General features: G+C 41.1%; 1 protein-coding gene across 15 annotated transcripts in view; it reads right to left on the bottom strand.

The window, feature by feature from the left end:
• The window catches only part of LOC128811770 (uncharacterized), a 499,902-nt gene that overhangs the window by 11,117 nt on the left and 468,215 nt on the right, over nucleotides 1-20,570 (bottom strand). For 9 of the 15 annotated variants that reach the window (XR_008438457.1, XR_008438456.1, XR_008438459.1 and 6 more), the window contains one exon: nucleotides 18,306-18,391. Coding sequence is in view for 1 of the 15 variants with exons in the window: in XM_053985657.1 (XP_053841632.1) it covers nucleotides 505-559; nucleotides 906-1,013 (163 nt within the window). In the remaining 14 variants the exon portion in view is untranslated. Of the gene's footprint in view, nucleotides 1-504; nucleotides 560-905; nucleotides 1,014-1,755; nucleotides 2,544-11,552; nucleotides 11,656-13,003; nucleotides 13,117-16,975; nucleotides 17,092-18,253; nucleotides 18,392-20,570 lie in introns of those variants that run through there. The other 6 variants (XR_008438465.1, XR_008438467.1, XR_008438470.1 and 3 more) reach the window with 5 other exon arrangements.

The raw sequence follows: 20,570 nt of genomic DNA, 5'->3' as shown, positions 1-20,570 counted from the left end.
TCCTAATTCAGAGATGATTGTGGATCTTCCCGTCCTGCAGAAGAGACCTGGAAGCTAAGGAGGAGAGTGACTCTGTATGCACTAATCCTTGCTCTGGTTTGGAGACACCAAGGACTTACTGTGATTCAGCTGGGAGGGCAACAAGAACTGCAGTATTAGACAAATTACTCACTGTTAAACACTTGAGATCTTATGAAATGTTAGAGAATATTTAAAATTATGCAAATTAATATTTTCTTACAGTATATTTGGCTGTGTTCCTGGCCTGTATTATTTTTCTGTGTTGGATACCTCCATCTCCAGCAGATATTCAGTCATTTAAAGAGGTTGGATTTTTTTTTATTCTATTTTTCTGCCATCTTATATTCTAAAGAGATGTAATGGATCGGCCCAGATATGTTTCATGTTGTGAGGAGAGGGAAGGCAATAGCTTGAAAATCGTTTACAGTTCAACACTGAGCTAATATTTGTGAAGATGGAAACTTACTCCACAGCATTTTTTACCTTATGATTTGGATTCCATGGAGTAACAATCAGCTTCAAAAATCTTGTCATGATGCTGTTTTCAAAGTCAAATAAGGAGCGTCAGTGAGAGCACACGACCCCCAAGTGGCTCCCCTCCAACTTCATAACCCAAATTTATTTTTGACATTGCACCATATATAAGACTGAAATGATTAATCTATAATAGATTATCTCACAAATCTGCAACAGAAGAACAGAGGATATGATTTGCGCAGGATTTGGCACACTGGCAATGGCATGTCACAGCAAAGGGTTTAACGAATAACATAAAACAGAAAAACAAACCAGGGAGAGGCTGGGCTATTGCAGTGGGACTTTACCATGGAGCAAGGGAACCCACCAACCCAACGGCTGCATTGGCCACTGACTGCTTGACTTACCACTGATATTTCAGCAAATAATTTCCTTTGGCCTTCCAGAAAGACTTCTCTAAGGGTAGATGGTCCTCACAGCCTGCCTTGAGCTTGCATTTCATAAGTGCTAAGAACCTATAAAATAGAACGAGAGGTGTTTACCCTACCTTTGTGGTTGTTCTGTGGGGTCACAGCACTTGTGTTATGGAACTGCAAAGTGTAGTTATTTGTGAAAAGTCTTGAATTCCTGGGGGAAACACAAACAATTGGATGGCTATACCATGTACTTGTGCTACTGAGTGCTTACCTTAATTTTTGAGAGTAAAGGATGTTTGTGTGGAACCTCCTGCATAATTTACTGTACTCTGAAACATTTACCATGGATAAATTTCAGCCTATGGAATTCAGTTAAAGGGCAAGCATATTTTTTTCTGGGACATGGCTACCCCTTGCACCAAACTTAGAAGCCAAAAGCAATCATAAAAAAATCAGAGAAACATCCAAATTCACAGGCACCATTTTCTGGTGACACTAAAAATGTATTTGCTAGTTAAAAAAAGTTATTGCCCTTTACTATAATTTAAAAAAATTATTAGAAACACTAGAAACTTCAGAAAAAAATCTCTCTCACCTGTCTGACCTTGGCTAAATGCTGAAGAGCAACCATCACCCTGAGAGCAGGACACTGAAAAATGGAGGGCAGACTAAAGCATCGTTGTACTGTTATTGCCATTCAATGACACCTTCCTTCTGTAAAATCTCCAATTCTCTTTTTACAGTATTTCCATATTTATTAAGTAACCTGGGATAAATATGGTTGGTCTAACCATCTAACCTTGGTCAAACCTTGATTTCTGCTATTTTCAGGGAGATTTACCTGCCAGTCTAGGCTGTCTTTTCTGGCATCAGAAGTTGAGCAAAGTTCTCTGTGTAGTAACAGGTTTTATTAGTCTGCAATGCCCCTTTCCTTGACCTGTTTGGACTTCTCTTTTGCTAGTGCTTCTGTCACTCCTTGGCTTTGTGTGGGGCCACTGAAGGTCTCAGGCTCAAGACACTTTGGCCAGAACAAAGACTATTAATTTATTTGCGTGCACCATCAAGCAGCAATCGTCTTTAAATTGTTGGCTGAAGGCAAGAGGGCAAGTCAGTGCTATGTCTCATGGAGCTACACGAGGGTGGTGGCAGCAGGGTAGGTGTGAAAAGGCTGTGGGGCCAGAGAACTGCCCCATGAGCCAGCACTGTTGATAGACAGCTGTGACAGACAACATCAAGAGACCTCTATGCTGTAATCTCCAGCCCATCAAAAGGAGATGTTAATAGTTTCACATAGCTGGGTTTTGTCCCAGAGGTGAAGACTTTCTTTGGTTCTGTTGGTGTGTCTGGGCGATGGCAACTTTTCCCCTTTAGTCTAACAGCTCAACAGGTGAAACTTGCCAGAGTAGAGCTGACACTATCCAGCTTCTGCAGCAATGCACAACACAGCAGTGCACAACACAAGAAAGTAAAACAATATAGGAAAATAGGGATGCTGCTGCCACAAATCCTGGGAAGTTTGAATTTAAACACCTCCTTCTTCCTCTGTTGAGGCCATGCTCCTCCCTATAGGCATCAGAAATTGGGTCTTTCCCTCATGCTCATCCAAGGTCCAGGAAGGGGTTTCATTTCTCTCTGCTGGGAAGTGAGATATATATGGGGAATTATGCAGGATTCTTGACCTTGTTGACAACAAAGGCAGCATTAACAGATGAAATTTAGAGAGCAAAACAGTACTTCAAGCTTTTGGGGGATTGATGCAAATGGTTCCACTTAATGCAAATTTCTTTCCATTTACAAGCAATTTTATGAGCAAAAATATTGTCTCCATCTCTACCTCTAGGCACTCCTGACCACAAGCTGAGATCTCACTTCCAGACCAGGAATGGTGGGGTGTCCAATGGCAGAGATTGTCACACAGCTTGAATTTTACACATATATTAAATATATGCAAAATATATAGGGTTTCACATCTCCAATGGGAAGTATCAAGGGCCTTAGCAGACACAGAGGCCTGAAAGCATCTGCATTGAAACAGGAGTCAGGGCAGGTTTAGGTCAAGAGCCTGGCTCAGAAAGTAGAGAGCACCAGGGTTTCATTCCTGCCTGTACAAAGATCTGAAATAACTCCCTGCTTTGTGCCTTACTTCCCATTCATGGCATTCCAACCATAGAAAGTCATAAGTACCCATAAGTACTCATAAGTACCTGTTGTACTTATGAGATGCTAAAACTCCTCTCATGCTTTGGGGCTATATAAATGCCACGAAAACCCACAGAAAGGAACGTGGAAAACCAGCATGCAGATCCTGGTCCCAGTCAGCCTGAGAGCCTGTGTCCTGCTCTACCATTGCTGCATCAAGCTCAGGAGTGCAGGTGAGTGACAATGTGTCACCCTCTGCAGCTGCTGGCCCTGGCCCTGAGTCCACAGAGTTCAGGGTCTTGGCAGTACGGTGTAAAATGTAAACCAGCAGTCTTTTTTGTTGTTGTTTTTGTGAAAGCCAGTAATCACAGAACTAAAGCAGTTGGATGAACCACAATTTACTACCATGAACTCCTCTAGTCTGTGTTTTTCTAAAGGTAACAACCATAGATGCTGAGATGGCTGCACTTTGGACAAAACAAATGCTGCAACAGGATGTAGCTGTAACAAACCTGTCAAAGCTCATAAACAAATAGTCATCCATTTAATCACTAATTATTAATCCAATTCTGATCTTCAGTTACTCAAAATGAACTGTTTAAAAAAAGTGATACTTGTTAGTCGAAAGCAATTTAAAAACACGTGTCCAAAAGTAATGCATTGGTTTACTGTGGAACAATCCATCTGTTATTACAAGAAAATTAGGACAGGAAAAATAAACCTTATCCCATTAAATCAGCCATATGAGAGAAGATTCCTTTAGAAACTGCCCCCACCTGAATCCTAATCTGAGTGCTGAAGGAGGCAGACAAGGGTTAATGAGCAGTCCCACAGCCTGCAACATATTCCTGCCCCTCTAAAGCAGCAGAATTACAAAATGGATGGGTGTGAAAGAAATTACAGATTTGCTACAGATATCTGCTGCTTAGTGCCTAAAAATTTAGTTTATGGAGCCTCTTAATCTGTGTATGGAAATGAGTCAACGGCAGAAGCACTTCTGACCTCCTTGAAGATTTTTAGCATCATCTCAACCCTTCTTAAAACCTTTCCAAGCTAATAATATTGTATTCTTGGATTTTAGTTGGTTTTTTTTAAATCGAAACTGTATATATTTCAAATTTGTCAAATGACTGGAGAAAGCAGTGTTAAAAATTCAACTGCACTAATTACTAGCTGAGCAGCATAAAAACCTCTGAATAAATGTCAGTCTAGGAGATAAGCTCTTATCTTAATCTAATGACTCCACAGACTTAATTTGTCAGGCCAGCCTAGTTGATGAAAAACAGGTTTCTATTCTCCAGTGTTAGCAGCCACATCTTTCCAAATCTTTGAAGTTGGATAGTAATACCATCAGTGTCATCCTGCAAAAATCTTGCAACCAAGCCAATTCCATTGCTATTGTCCTGTTACACTAATTAAAGTTGTTTTACCCCCATCAGTGTGCAATAAGTGAAAGTGAAGGCAATTTATTTTTAGATTTGTTATATTCTGGGATAATCATTCTTGCTTCCCACTGCCCACAACGATGTGTTAATATTTGCAGCTCTCTCTCATTATCAGAAAGCCAGGCTTTTTAGCAGGGCTCCACCGACACAGCACAGTGCTATCCCAGGACAATTCCTACAGTGCAGACAAAGCACATAAGTATGTGTGTGTGGTTTATTTGTGTAGAGAAGAGTAATTTTGAGCTCAGGCAATGATTTTGATCTTAAGAGATGATTTTAGGTTTTTGAAATTTTTCCCTAAAGGAGAATTTGACATATTTAGAACTAAATGCACCAAATGTTCATAGTGTTTGGACAAAGTGGGTTAACAAAGAGAAAAAAAGAAATTAGCTGCAGCCAGTGTTTCCAGTTCCCCAGTCTTCAACTAACTCTTCTGATGGGAACTTGGTAGGCCTTTTGTGCAAAGTGCTCCATTTCAAAGGGTATAATATAGGCATGGTACTCTTTATCCCAACCCCAAAACTGAGAGGGATATGCTTGGGTTTGAGGAGTTGGGAGATGAGCTTTATTCTGATGATACCCAGGAAAATGACAAAGTAACAAAAAACTGATGAAAATAATAGTGCTAAAGTGCAATCTACTGAAGCAAATACAAGAGGCCAGTTCTGTTCTGGACTCTCTTGGCATTGACATTATGAACTTTATCAATATTATATATATTGAGATATTTACCTGCTCTGTTGTATCTGAGTTTTATAACAGTGCAATTTCGCTGGATTCAGCAGCATTTCACACCATACAACCAGGAAAAGGGAGTGGAGAGTTAGCCACTTTTTTATGTTATTACAGAATCCCTGATGCCCAGAGCTGATTGCTCTGAAGCCCACCTTACTTCCCAGACTGGCTGGAGTGCAGGGTCAGAGCAGCTCTGTGTGGGTGCAGCACAGGTCATCCTGGGATTTGTTCTGGAATGCTTTAGAAGCATTTCACTGTTTGGCTGGGAACACCCTCTTGGATAACACAGATTTAATCAATTAGATGACAAATGTCCATCGTCTTGGGGGAGAACACTGCCTACTTGCAAATTTAGTCTAAGTAGGACTGCAAGGGCACCACACAGGTCATGTGCTGGCATATCTACAAAAGCATTCAGGAGCTGGTCCACGTACATTTTCTTTTCAAAGGCTCATGTGTGAGCATGGACAGCCAGTTTAGCATCTGAGTCGTCCTGGCTGTGATGTGAGTTGGGTGCCAATACTGTAGCAGGCAAAGCCTTTGAGCCCGTGCATGCAGGCCATGCTGTCTAGATGGGCTTCTTCACTGCAGCAGTGCAGACCCTCAGCAGGGATGACACAGAGGCTGAGAAGAAGGGTGGGAAGCTTCATAAGCTGCAAAAACCTTTAAATCAGAAACTGCAATTACCCCAGCTAATTGGGTTCTGCATCTGATGTATACAATGGCATCTTCTAACATCCTGGCTAACACATCATTGCTTATGGCATCTTCCTCTTAGCTGAGAGCCATAATACATCTCTCTGTTTTACCCACAGCTGTGCAAAGGAGAAGAGTTTGCAGAGTAGTGTCAAGTGATGTGTTCATGGTCCCTAATGTGACCCAGAACGACAGGGCTGCTGAAAAAATTAGAGGCAGATTTCCACAAATACACGAGCTCCCCTGAATACAGATCAGTACCTACTTCAGATTTTTAAAGCTTCTAGGCTCCATGTTGTCATTGGGAATTTAGAGCACAAGGGTTTTTGAAAATTCCAGAGCCTGAAACATATTTAAGCACTGCTGCCTACTGTTTCCTTGGATCAAGAAAACTGAACTCTTTGAAAGCACTAATAATAACAATAATAAACATTTGATGCATGGTCTGCATGCGTGAGGCCTCATCTGACCAAAGCTGAATTATATCCATTGATTTCATCATGGAAGCGATGGTCCACTCTGAACATGCCAAATTCATTTATGTTAGGGCTATGGCCTGGAATAGCATTTTTTTAGTAAGAATTAATGGCTCCTCATTTCTCCTGCTCTGAGTCACAGTTTGAATCTACAGGCCATTCCCAACACAGCTGAAACAGAAAACAAACACACTGAAGTGAAATTTTCAGTGATATTTGAACCCCTTCTCTCTGATGAAATCCCACCTATTGATCCAGTCAAATGACTGCAGCCTCCTCAGGTCCATCCTGCAAAGTCTCCTTGACCAGCTTATTACCACAATTCTTCAGGTTCACTGTGACTGTCTTTCAGTAGAGGACAGGTGCCAGCTAATCAAGTTGAAAAAAATGAAAACTCCCATAGATTAAATCCTTGTCCTGGTGACGGATATGGCAAAATTCCCATGGAAACCAGTGACTGCTTGTCTCTTAAGACATTATCTCAAGTCTGAATTGCCATTGGAATACTGACTTCCTGATTTATTCAATGAGTTTACTTGGAATTAACAAATTTATTGCCCTTTCCTCAGCAGCTGGAGCAGTGAAGGGGCTGGCTCACATAGGAGCCATTCCCTAGGGGTGGTGTAGTGGGATCCAGCTGGCTTGGGTCAGGCTGCCCAAGCTTCAGGAGACTTTGTGGTTTCATGGCTCCCTTTGCTCCCTCTATACTCTCCAACACTTGCTCCTGTCATCCCGCTACAAAAAAAGTTTACCTGCTCTGGCCTGCAAAGGAGCCTTGCTGTTTTTGGACTGCAGCCTATCAGAACAACTTCGGGTGCTAAGGAAAAACAAATAATTCTGAAAGAACAAAACTGGGTCCTTTATGGAAAAATATTGTGACTCCCAATCGGAGGGCTGTGGATCCAGACCAATTTCCTAGCAAAGAGGAATAACTAATCTAAATACAAAAAGGGGTCTGTCATGGTGAGATACACATGTAGGGATAGCTGCCAGGTTTGAGATTGGTCTTGATGAAGTATTAGTGCTGACAAGCCAATAATGAGCTAAGGCCCATGGTGAGGTTGCAACAGGCTGGGGCGACTTGGCTTGACTAAATGAAGTCCAAATGCTGGCACCACCGCTGGAGGCACGAAAAGCAAAGTCAGAAGGAGCAGGATTTCTTTCTTGATTTGCAACAAGAATATCACAGTTCACATACCTTGTGTGCTAGTGCAGGGCAGTGTGTGCCTTGTTAACACCTTTGCTGCAACATTCCTAAAAGGAAGTGTTTGTCAATTTTGCTCTAAGTGTTTGAACACAACAGCCTTAATTCAATGTGTCAGGTAAGAGAAAATCATGTTGGCTTATGTTTATGACTTATCACTTCTACCTTAGCACTAGAAATGTTTGGAGAGCAAACCAACTCTTCAGTTTGTGTTTTGCTTTGCTTTTTTTATCCATCTAAGCCTTGTCAGGCAAATCCATAACACTTATATACCATTGCCGTATCTCCTGCAGAATAGGTGGGAAGACACATCTGAAATACACTGAGGGGGTATTTTTATTAAGTCACAGGTTATGTGACTTAAGGGAAGTAGAATTAAGGGTAGAGAATTGAAGATAGGCAAGAAGTGAAGACATGCTCTTGATAGGTACCTGATGCACATGCTATTGCATAGATCAAGGAGAGCCACACTCAAGGGAGCACTACTGATGCCTTGTATTTCTTGTGGCACTTGGGCACAGTTAGGATTCTTGAGCTGAGATTGGAAAAAGGATGAGCCTGGACCTTCAAGTGACTCACAGACCCACAGGAAAAAAAAAACCCCAAAAACCCAAAAAAACCCACAAAAACAAAAACAAAAACAAAACAAAACAAACCCCCCAAAAAACCACAAAACCAAAAAACAAACAAGCAAACAAAAAAACCAACCCAAAAAACACCTTCTAATGAATAAAGAAAAGGCCAGAATTCAAGCTGTTTGTACCAAGGTAAAAGATCCCAGATAATCTTGGGAATTTGGGTGATTAAGTGTCTTTGTTTAGAATCCTGCCATAAATGTCTCTGATGACCTGGGTCAGAATGAGTGTAGGGTTGTCTCATACCTAGAGGCTGGTTAGCAAATCTCCACTAACACTAAAACAAAGAGAACTGGTTTGGTAATTCTACCACCTGATCATGATTGTTTTCTGAGATGGGGCCAAAGCAGGTAGAAAGCTGGGTTAATCTCAGTTGTTCCAAAACATGCTACACTGCCATTTAGAATGGCTGTGAGGCTCTTGCTTTTATAGCAGTGCAGTGCTCTGCAGAGAATGAACAGCTTTGTGGAGATTGGCTTCCTGCAAGTGGGATGCTCTCTCCTCTTTCACAGAGGTCACTGGTGTGGCCACACCAGTGTACAGTTGTGTACAGTTCTGGGCACCACAATATAAAAGGATATGAAACTATTAGAGATCATGCAAAGGAGAGCTATGAAGACGGTGAAGTGTCTGGAGGGAAAGTCATGTAAAGAGCAGCTGGGGTCAGCCTGGGCAAGAGGAGACTGAGGGCAGACCTCACTGCAGTCACAACTTCCTCTTGAGGGGAAGAAGAGCGGCAGGCACCGATCTCTGTGCTGTGGTGATCAGTGACAGGACCCAAGGGAATGGTCTCCAGTTGTTTCATGAGAGGGGAAGTCTCTTCACCCAGGGGTTGACTGGGTGGCCGGGCACTGGAACAGCTCCCCAGGACAGTGGTCACAGCACCAGCCTGACAGACCTCAAGAAGCATTTGGACAACACTCTTGGGCACATGGTGTGACTCTTGGGGATGTCCTGTGCAGAGTCAGAAGTTGGACTTGATGATCCTTTCAACCCAGCAGATTCTGTGATTCTGTGATTCTGGCCTTGGTAAGTGCACACTGACGATTTTCCACTTCTGTTTCAAAGGGAACCTCCAACCACTCCCAAGTGCCAGGAACTATTTCCCCTGTTATGGGGAAATATCAGGGGTTATTTCAGTTTCCCTACACTCTTTGGGAGAGGAGGCAGATAATAAAAGGAGCAGTAGAGCTACACTGATTCTTGAGACTGACAGTAAAGGTACCCAGTTAACAGACTGAGTGAGGGGACTCAGATTTGCTTGCAGAATCCCATGTGAATTGCACTATTCTTCCAATCAAAATGATTGTGAGAAATTCTGATTTTCAATTCATTTCTTTTTGCATATGGGAAAGAGGATGCCTTTGTGCAATGACTGTTTAAAAATACTTCAAAAGAACTTGAATCAGTCCATGCCTGCACGATATACAAATTAAAATAATTGATTTTTTGGCAGCCTTTTAAGAGATCTATAAATTAAAGGGATTTCTGATACATTTTGGGAGACTTTATTTCATGTCGGCTACCAGAGTGCCCTCCCTCCCAGAGCTGAAAGTCAGCCACAAAACCAGACAGAGCCTCTCATTTACTCTGCCCTCCTGATTCAGAAGTCAGTGGATCTCCTTCAGGAGTGACCACGGTTGGGCATGGTGGGTCCTGGATCCCTGCCAGCTCTGCACCCTTCCCTTTCATTTCTGCTTTGAGAACTTTACATCAAGAAATAGAAACTGCCCTGAACCCACCCCTCTGGTGAGTTAGTTTCTCTCTTTTTCTCCATTAGTAGAAACTGATTCCCTCACCCAGTTTGTGTTGCACCTGGGCTGTCCCCATTCTGTGCTCTGATGGCAATGGGTTCAGTTCTATCTGTGATGACCTAAAAATAGCACTCAATTAACATTGCATTTCAAGAATTGGAAAATTTCCCAGAAGTCCATTCTTTTTTTCTTTTTCTGTTTCATTACATTTTACAGTAATAATACACAAGCCTGTAGAAAACATGACGGGTAATGAAAAAATGTAATTAATATAAGCAGTGTAAAGCATTTTTTTCCCTCTGTTGTCCTTGCAGAAAATTACTGCTTTAAACTGAGCAGGATGTGAAAATGCATAAAGCAAACAGTAATATGCTGTGGTTTGTAAATATCTTATGCAAAATAGTTAAATCAACTGCTGTTTATTTTTCTTACTTTGTGTCACAAGCTCTTACTTTCTTTTTGTTCATTACTTTTTTCATTTGTTCTCTTTTGGGGGTTTGTTCTCTTTCATCTTAAGAAAGTCACTGACTTAACTATATTTTTTTCTGCTACAACTAATTCTTCTCCCCATCTCCTCCTGTTTGCTGGCTCTGAAATGCAACATACTCTGCAAAAGTGTAGTGAGCCAGATCCTCACTATACTGAGGATCTGCTCTCATTTTGAGCTTAAAAAAAAAAACAAAGAAAGCACTCTTATGCTACAAACAAACAACTAATTATCCCAAATCCTGCAACATCATTATAACTAACTAGAATCCCTGACTATTACTGTAGGACTCCACACTGTTGTACCAAGGCTGCCTGGTCACAGCTCGGGAACGGGCTGTGAGCAGTATGCACACAACATTAACTAGCATGGCACAGTATATGCCATCTCTCCTTGGAATATTTCTCTCTGGCTATCTGTAGAACTTGTAATACCCAGCAATATCTGAAGGTCACTGCAGAGTTTCTGAGCTGAAATACAAAACAGCATTCCAAACACATCTTCTGTGGCCAGACAAGAAACTGCTTATGGTTTATTTTCCCTCCCCCCTCTCCACAGCTGACATCCAACATTAGTTATTGTTTATTTTTGTCTTGTTCCTGGTTCTAAAGGTTTCCCTTATGGCCCTGATTTATGTGAACTTTCAGATATCACTTGGGGCTTTTCTGCCTCATCCCCTCTGATGTAGCTGGTTCCCCTGTGAAGGTAGGTTTCCCCAGCTGAAGATCTGTTCCTCTCTCCTGTGGCATTCTGTGCAGCCATTTGGAGTCCCAGATGTAGGAAATGAAATAATCCACGCTCATACAGTCATGAAAGTGCCCATCTGGCACACAGGAACATCACGCATTGGAAGCACACAAGCGTGAGCTCACTTTTGTTATGGCATTTCATAAACAGAGATGCAGTGAGCCAGCAAGTCAGGTCCTTTGGATAATAACAATCGTCTCCATCACACATTGTGTTTAAAAAATAGGGAAAGAAAAAATTAAGACAAACTGGAAAAATTTGCTCTGAGGAGAAATTTCTACTTACAAACATTTTTTTTCCCATCGTCCTGCTGTACTTACACCTCTCTGGCTCTCTCCACTCTCTATGTAGATTTAAGACAATGGTGACAGTTGAAACGTAGCCAGTTAACTCTCAGTTAGCTCTGAAATCACCTCTTCCTCACTGTTCAGTTAAAGGAAGAAAACATTAGATCATACTTACAAAAGTGAGTCCTATAAAAACAAATTGCATGTTACTGCTTTCTTATCACTACATAAAATTCACAGAAACAGTCTAATAAATGACCTCACCACTCAATTTTGAAGTATACAAATTAAAGACAGCAACAGATAAGCCAAGAGAGATTAATGTACAGTGTGTGTGCCTGTATGTGTGTGTTTGCATGCCTCTTTGAGGATATACCCATATGCTGTTGACATTCAACCTCTGGAATTATAATTAGGGGAAAAGGCAGATGTGTAAATTCATCTTGCTGGGCAGCATATATATGTTGCACTAGTCCCTGATTAATTCAGTACTTGAACACTTGAACACATTTACTCTAAGACAAAAGGTTTCTGCTGGAATATGTTGGCTAATAAAGGCGTAGAATATGATGAAACAATGAACAGCCCAAAATGATGGACTAAGTTCAATACCAGTAAGCAAAACCCAAGATTATTTATACTATTTTAGCTTTGCAAAGTAATTGAAAAAAGACATCCATTGTTGGATGTCATTGCATGCTGTAAAGAAATCTTGGGATGTAATAAACTCAAACCTCCGACCATTAGTTCTTCTGACAGTGCTGGATCTTCAGAGGGATTGCTGCTCAAAGGGGTGAGATTTTTAAGGTCAGTAAAGAGCAGAAAGAAGTGTCAGGTCTCCTAAACTGTTGCTGGAAAACGATGCCCATTCCAAAGTGGGGGTGTGGGCCTGCCAGGGGCAGAGGCCTGCCACTCCATGGTTTATGAATATTATAAATTATGGATAAAAGAAAATAGTATCTGAATTTTACATGACCCAGTTTTATATTGTATTTGGCAAACAATATCTTGTCCAGTATATTTTAAATACTAAGTGCTAAGTTAGGATAACAATGAGATGTTTGTAAATATGATAGACCATTACAATATACTGCTTCTCATTTGAAAAGTCATTTGTGCAAGAAATTATTATTGACCCATAATATGTAAATGATTGAAATACAGAAATTAATATTTGGGTCAACTCATGTATTTTTCAACCATGAAATGAAAAGCTCAGTATTCACATTCCAATTCATACATGAAAGCATTACAGCACTATTACTTGGCTATTGTATTAATTTATTATTGTCTTAGTTAATGACATACAGAGTTATATCTCTACTTTCAAATGAGGAGGAGGCATTGTATGCCACAGTAACGTTTCAACCCAGGATGTCCCCGATTCTGGACTCTTTACTGGTGACAATAAGCCAAATTCAGAGCTGATATGGAAGCAAATAAATAGCAACACTAGCAGGAAGGAGGTTTTAGCCCTAATATACCTTAAAGGTTGCACAGGGAGGACTGGCTCCTGCATTGCAGCTCCTGTGCTCTGCCTGGGCTTGATTCTCATCTCCTTCACTTGAGTTTTACCCACTATGGTGCTCCTTATTTACTGCAATTAATTCAGAAATACAAACAACACAAGATCAGTGCATTTAGTGCTGTGAGGTAGTCTTTACTCTAAGGGTTCTGTTTCTGCTCCCTCCTCCTTTTCCCTGAGTCATGGGGAGTCTGTGGGAGTGTGGGGTTTCTAACTGCACTGTGGGAGTACTCGTTCTTTCTGAAGGAGCTGCAACAGGCTCCTCAGCCCAAGGTGACTTTCATTCCAGTGAATTCATTCAGTGCTCATGAAACATGCTAGGTTGTGACCCCAGAGACTCAGGTGCTCTCTGTCTCCCCAGAAGGAGTGTCCAAGGCCCAGAGCCTTGTCCAAAGCCAGCCTCTGTTCCTGCAGTGGCAAGAAGGAAGCCCGTGAGCTTGTGATGAGCTACTTCCCCAGCCACTCAGAGCAAAGGTGCCTCAATAAGGTTGTCAATAAGGACCAACCCGTGCAAGCTAGACCTGCAATGTATTTGGCTCTTGGACTATTATCCATTACATTTCAAATGCATTGGCTACCAAGCTTAGCTGGATTGAGTCTGACTTAAGATCAACCATCCAAATAATTCATTAGTATCCTATAAACTGTGTGCTCCATCTTCATGGCTTTTTATGCAAAAGTAAACAATGCCTCATTCTTTGTGCCATCAGGTAGTGTATCACTTGATGGGTCTATCTCCTTAAAGAGATGCATAATTTAAATACAAATAAATGTATGAGTGAAATGTGTGTAGAATGATATTCATGACAGACAAAATGAATGAAGAAGAGATGGGCAAAACAATTTAGATAATACCCAAAAGCAAAGCGTCACAGCTAAATCAGGATTAACCCATGAAGCATGATGTGTTTCATGAAATGACTTTGGTATAGTCTAAAATGACAACGACTCAAATGAATTAAGAAGGGCAGCATTGCATCAAGTTTGCTCCAGTGTTCAAACATGTTACACACGTACTGGATTGAGTCTACAGGAAAAAGCCTGATTTTTTTTTTAGTTAAAATTATATATTATTATAGTTGCACTTATTTTACAGACAAAACATTTAAAAAAATTATTTTGCATGTAACTATTTTATATTCTAGATAGAAATTATTTTAAGCAGCTTTAAAAGGCAATAGACCCAGCTCTACATGGCTTGCAAGATAAGGTAAAGAAAATCACAGTAAAAGGGCATGTTTGGGTGGTGAAGAACAAATGTGGTACCCCAGCACCACATAAAATTGCGGTGTAAGTGAAGCAGCAGCAGTGGTGGTGCTCAGTGATGTAACCACTGCCCTCATGGTGTGATTTAGAAACTGCCCCCACTGGCCAGCTGTAGGGGAGGGGCAACATCTTCCTGGTCCTGCCCAATTAATCATCCTCTGCTTTTCTTAGTCTCTGGTGCAAAAGACAGACCCAGATGACTAATTCTGGCAATAGAGGCCCTGCTTGTCAACAAGACCTCCCTTTGACAGAAGCGTGATTTGATTTTAATTTTCTTTCAGCCCATTCATTTATTTGAGGCTAATGGCTGACATGAATCATAGCGTTAGAAGGGAGAGGTACGATTTGTACTAGCAGCCTAAAAGGGATGGCATGTCCACCAGGGATGGCAGGAGCAGAGGGGGCAGTTTCTTGATGCTTTGGACACACGACAAGGGGATTGGCAGAGCAACTCCTCCGAACAGTGTCCTGCCCTGCTCACAGGGAGGGCAGCAGCAGCTGAGAGCCAAGGTGGAAGCTGAAAGTGATGCTATTTTGCAAAGGATTCGGTGGGAGCTTCAAACTGACAAGGTGATGATTACTGTGGCCCCAACCAAGTGCAGCCTTTGTTTAACTTTACTAGTGTGAGTAAGCTAATTGACGTGTCACTGGGCCTGTGTGCTTAAAAGTTCTGGCTGTGTTAAAATACTTGGAGGGCCAGGGAATAGAGGGTGTTTAGCACCTTGCTGGGCACAGCCTGGGACAAATCTCACCCTGACCCTCTGCAAAGCGGGTGTGCTCTGTCCGTGCTTGCACTGCCCCACACTCCACACAGCCCCATAACGCTGGGCTGAATCACAAATTGCCTAAATCACAAAACACGTTGCACCGAGGCAGACAAAACTAACAACAAAATTAGCAGGAGTCAGTCCAGCTGACTCCGTAAGAAGCTTCAGAGTTTCAAAATCAATCTTGAATTTACCTCTAACCTTGAAAACAAAACTAATTGCAGAATGTAAGACTCCCTGAACATGATAGGAAACTTGATAGGAATACCTAGCAAAAACACATACACTTTGGATAAAACCCCCATTTTAATTGTATCAATTCTGCCAATTAATGATAATGGAAGAGCAGCCCAATTAGCTAAATAGCTAATAGTTTTATCAAGCAGAGGCTGGCAATTTAAAGCAAACAAATTCATTCTAATTTTATCCCCTTGCACACCAAGATGTTTAAAGGATAATGGGGGATCCAATAAAGGATATTGCTGAAATAGAGCTACATTTAAATCACCTAATGGCTTTAAGAGTTTTACCCCAATTAACAAAGAAGAAACATGAACATCATTCAGTGACTTCCAGCATAATCTTCATTAAAGAAAATCTTCATTAAAAAAATAACATATCCTACAACTAAGGGCAAAATGGAAAACATCACTGACTTTTCCCTTAAAAACAGTGACTTCTCCCAAAACAAAGGCTCCTCTGTAACAGCAAAAGTATCAGTCTAAGCCTCAGTACATAAATCATCTTCAAACTGTGGTCATTAGTTTTAACGTAGCAGTGGATTTGAATAAAGGAGATTGACCTATCTAACATATTTAAGACCAAATCCTACTGTTACCTAAATCTGAAATAAGTTAAGGCTATTGAAGAGAATCAAAAGCCTTTTCAAAACCAATAGCCAGAACAAATTCCCCATGATCATAATTTTGAGGATAAAAAATCCATTAAAGTGATGTCTTTGATTGCTATTAATGAAGCAATCTGGAATAAATCCAGAGTGATCCATATGGATAATCGAATCGCTCATTTTCTCACATTTTACAGATTTGGGCTCTGATTTATGTGACAATGATGGGCAAAAGGCTCCTTTCCTTTTGACTCCAGGCTGCCCAGCCTGGACAGATGATGGCATGGTCTCTAAAGGGAGCTGGAAGAACAATGAACTCGATGCTCAAAGAAAGAAGAGCTCAAATAAATCGACTTCCAGCCTCAACCATATATCCCCAAATATCTCTCCTTCACTGCAGGTCTTGTGAAGGTTACTGTGGGCTGAAACCACCAAAGTGCTGCTAATTAACTGGCACAAAGCTCCCTCCTTCCTCAATATCCCCCTCACGGCTCAGAGGTGCTCGGCACTCTCACTGCCCTGCCAGGCTCAAGCAGAGACAGGGATCTCACCCACGGGGCAGAGGTGGACTCCAGAAAAGCCCCAGGAAAAGCCTTTGGCTGAAGATTAGCTGCTTTTGGGGGAAGGTAGAAAGACTTTGTTGTTAAGCTCTTGTTTGTCCAGTCAAGCAGTAAGAGATTTAGGCTTCTCTCCCTTTTTTTTTTTTTTTTTTTAATAATGTCATGAACTCAGAGACAACGAACCACCCTCATTCCTGGAGCTCTGGCCAGGTCACCCTACCTAGAAGCAGGGTGGGTGCAGAAGGAGCCCTGTTCTTCCCTCTGCCACCCACAATGCCAAACCCAAAGTTTTACTGCTCTCCTTCTCTGCCCTTCTCTTTTCAGACATATGATTCCAGCACCAGTTTATGGCTTCCGGATACATCCTGACAGGCAGCAGTCTCTCCCTCCCCTGCATGCCCTGCTGCCAGTCAGATCACCTCCATGAGCCAGCCTGCCTTCCTCCCTCCCCTCACCCCTCCATCTCTGCTCCCACAAGGCTGTCATCTTACCTGGTGCCTTAGTTTCTCTTGCTAAGCTGACCATCCCTACTCTGGTTCCCTTGGATTCGCTGAAAAATTTGCTACTCATCTCAAATTTTGAAAATTTTATCAGAAGACCAGTAGTGCTAAAAAGGAATAGAAAGTTTTCATTTGTCACTTGGCTTTTTTGCTGCCTGTAATCTTTCTCTAGGGTAGGTGCCCACCTCCTTCACCTTTCCCTAAAGTCAGAATTGCCTGTGGTCTGGAAACCTGCAAAATGCTCCTGACCCCATGCCAAAAGGCCAGACCTGGCCAGACCTGGGCCCCCAGTCTCTGAGCAGCACTGCCTCAGTCAGAATTCAGTAACATACTTGTATTATATGAACTGGTAGGAAGTGATTTTTATTTGAAACCAAATTTTAGGTTTCAAGCAAGAACAAAAAAGTTAGACAGCAGGTCAATACACTTTGTACATATATCACACTATATTTTGAACTTTCACCTTCATTATAATCCTAAACTATCTTTGAGTCAAATTTAATTTCACAGGTGTAACAGCTCCTTTTCCTTCTAATATACTGACTGCACACTGAAGGCAAAAGCTCGTGGGTTCAGGTTTTTTATATACTTTTATCCAAAGCAGACGTAGGAAGGTCTTTAGAAGTCTGATCTATATGTAAGGAATAGCTACTAACAGAACCATCTGCCTCTCAAATGGGTGAAATTATATATAAAACTTTCACTCTGACTTCACAACTAACTGACAATCTCCTGTTGCTCCCACTCTTGTAACTCTTTTCTGCATTTAGTTGCCACTAAAAGATATGCAACTCCAAGCTGCTTTCTTTTACAAGTGCTGCATCTATCACGTCAGTCAACATGGATCCACGTGTCAGAGGTGTCTCTTTGTAAAAGGATGCCCTTGGGTGACCAGGGTCAGTAAAAATTGCTGATTTTCCTTATCACAGTGCAATTAGGACAGAAGTTATCTCCTTTTCAGACTCACTAAAAACGAGATAAACATAAAAACCTAAGATCAAGAACACAAGGCTGAAAAAACTCCAACTATTCCAATATTTTATGTCTGATAATTACCAGTAATGGGTGTTCAGAAGCAGAAGTGTAAGAACAGGCCAGATACGGAAGTTTGGCCAGTGTTATGTACCTGTGGCCTAGGCAATCTTGTTCAGGCTTGGGCAACATGTGGTGAGATTACCAAAATCTTCAAGCTAGACTGGAGGCCAGTTGTTGACAATTCTTGAGGCTATATAGAGATTACTGTTTTAGAGTACAATTATTTTTTCCTACCTGCAGCTTATCTAAATGATCTTCATTGTTCTTCACTGCCCGTGGCACTATTTAATCAGCTTGAATCTGAGAGGTGAAAGCAGACACTTTACCATGAGCTTTTTAGAACTTTTGCTGACACAGTAGCTCTGGACACACCTGAAATGTTAAGACAGTTGTTAGGAAAATTGGGAGAATTAAAGAAATTGAACCAGCAATGGCAACATGAATATTCTCTACTAGTGATGGGAGAGAGCAACCAATTCACTACTAACATATGCCCTTGCAGATGGGTGTTTCTAAGAGCAAAAGTGCTAAGCCCTGGCGTTTGCAGGATGGTGTGGAGATTGTGGAGCAGGCTTCAGGAAGCTTACCAGTCCCAGCTGGGTGATAATCCACAATGGCCACAGTGCAGGTAGACATCTCATCTAATTTAAGGAGTACACTTAGACAAGTATTTGGGAGATTCATTAATGAAATTCGACCTGGGAAGCACAGCATCTTTCATCTGTACAGAGGCAGCAAGTAAGATGGAAGGAGCATTTGGGGAGGAGTGATTCAGCCTGCTGAGCCCACCTGTCATGGCTCTGACAGGGAAGAACTTTTCTTTCATGAAGTAAAGCTATCAAAAGTTAAGAGGATTTCTTTGCAGCTGGACAGGGTAAAAGAAGGGATATGTGAAATTTTCTTCCCAGGGTTGTTAAGAGTCTCTACTGGCAAAACTAATGGGCAATGTAGCAAATCATAGCCTTAGTATTTTTTTAAGAAACCAATGCCAGAAACCAATGCTAGTTTGGTTTAAGAACCTAAACTAGTCAGCTCTGGGATACAGATTGAAAAATACAAAAGCAGTTATGAATTCCATTAGCTTTTTTAAACCCAAAGGAATTTTACCACCAGAAAATAATTCTGCTGCTAGTTACAGCAATCCAATTCCAGTAAAGCTGACAGAACCACGACAGAATTACTAGTACTAAAGCAAACAGAACTACTACTACTTCAGGTACAGGAAGAATCTGCTCCAAGCCCCTGGAATGCATGTTAGGCTGTGATGAACAGATATAACTACAGAAATAACTATCTCACTGTGTTGAGTAAGAACAAGGAAGAGAGAGAAATCTAATTTATTATGTTCAACCCCTTAAAAAGAAACCTGAACACACAGCTTATTTTTATAATTAAATGTGTTACCTGAAGAACAGTTGCATACACTTATTTACATAGGATTTGGTATACATCTGTGCTCTTCAATAGATTATTCCAAACCTTGAGTATTTCCTATAATTAATGTCAATATGCTTGGCTTATTTGTTATAAAAGAAAAGAGTTTCTAATTAGCCTTTTTGATGTGCAAAACTTCAGTATTTCTCTCTAGTGTTTTTCAGATTATGTTTCTTATTTTATACTACTAAGTGATAGTAAGACTTAAGACTGAATTCTAAAGATGGTTTAAATTGCATGTATGTGATAACAAGGCCTTGACCTGGCACTCACCATGGAGTGAGGTCCTCCTGCTATGAGCAATGTCAGAAGTCTACATAATACCAACTGGCCTTGTGACAAGTCAAACATTCCAAATTCCTATTAAATTCAACCAACACTTTGCATATTTCCCTTTATTATAGTGACATACACAATTTACCTTTAAACCCAAGCAAACCCTACTTGCCTTCACTGAACCTCAGGAGAGTCTTTGGGAAGAACAAAACCTTCACAGCAGTGCCATTCAGAGGCTTATCACAACACACCAGGGACACAAGTAAATCTCAAGCAGTAGAAAAGAGTACAACTGTAGTGAGCTGCCTCAATGTAGCAATAAAGAAGGTTGAGGTGAGCATTTTTTTACACCAGTCAACCCTGCAGATAGACCAGACAAATTAAGAAGTTTTTGCCAAGCCAAAGGATATGTTCTATCATCAGCAAATAACAGGAGGATGGAAAGTTAAGTCTGCAGACTCTTATCACTTACCTCTCGTTTTCTTGGGAGGAACTTAGCACTGAATTTACATTTAAGTAAAACCACGGCACAAGATTGACTGGATGCCTATTGGAAGCAATTGGAATATTTTCTTTTTACTTTGAGTCTTGGATTAAACTAAATGAGAACAGAGTAAGGCCCGGTCTGTGGAGGCATACAGAAGAAAAAATGGTGCTTCTCTATTAAATTGGACATCCAAAGCACTTTATTGAATGCTGAAATTCCATTACAAGCTCATGTTTTCTTTCCTGTGCAGCTTTCATTTAACACAAGGAGGCTTATTTTGCATATCATGGGGCCCTTGATCCTGAGCATTAAATATAATAGCTTCCCTAGAAGCTTTATAGCTTTGGCAAGACA

Source organism: Vidua macroura, chromosome 9, assembly GCF_024509145.1.
Source record: "Vidua macroura isolate BioBank_ID:100142 chromosome 9, ASM2450914v1, whole genome shotgun sequence".
Lineage (NCBI taxonomy): Eukaryota > Metazoa > Chordata > Aves > Passeriformes > Viduidae > Vidua > Vidua macroura.
The sequence above is the reverse complement of the archived record's forward strand: the minus strand, read 5'-3'. Positions and strand labels throughout refer to the sequence as shown.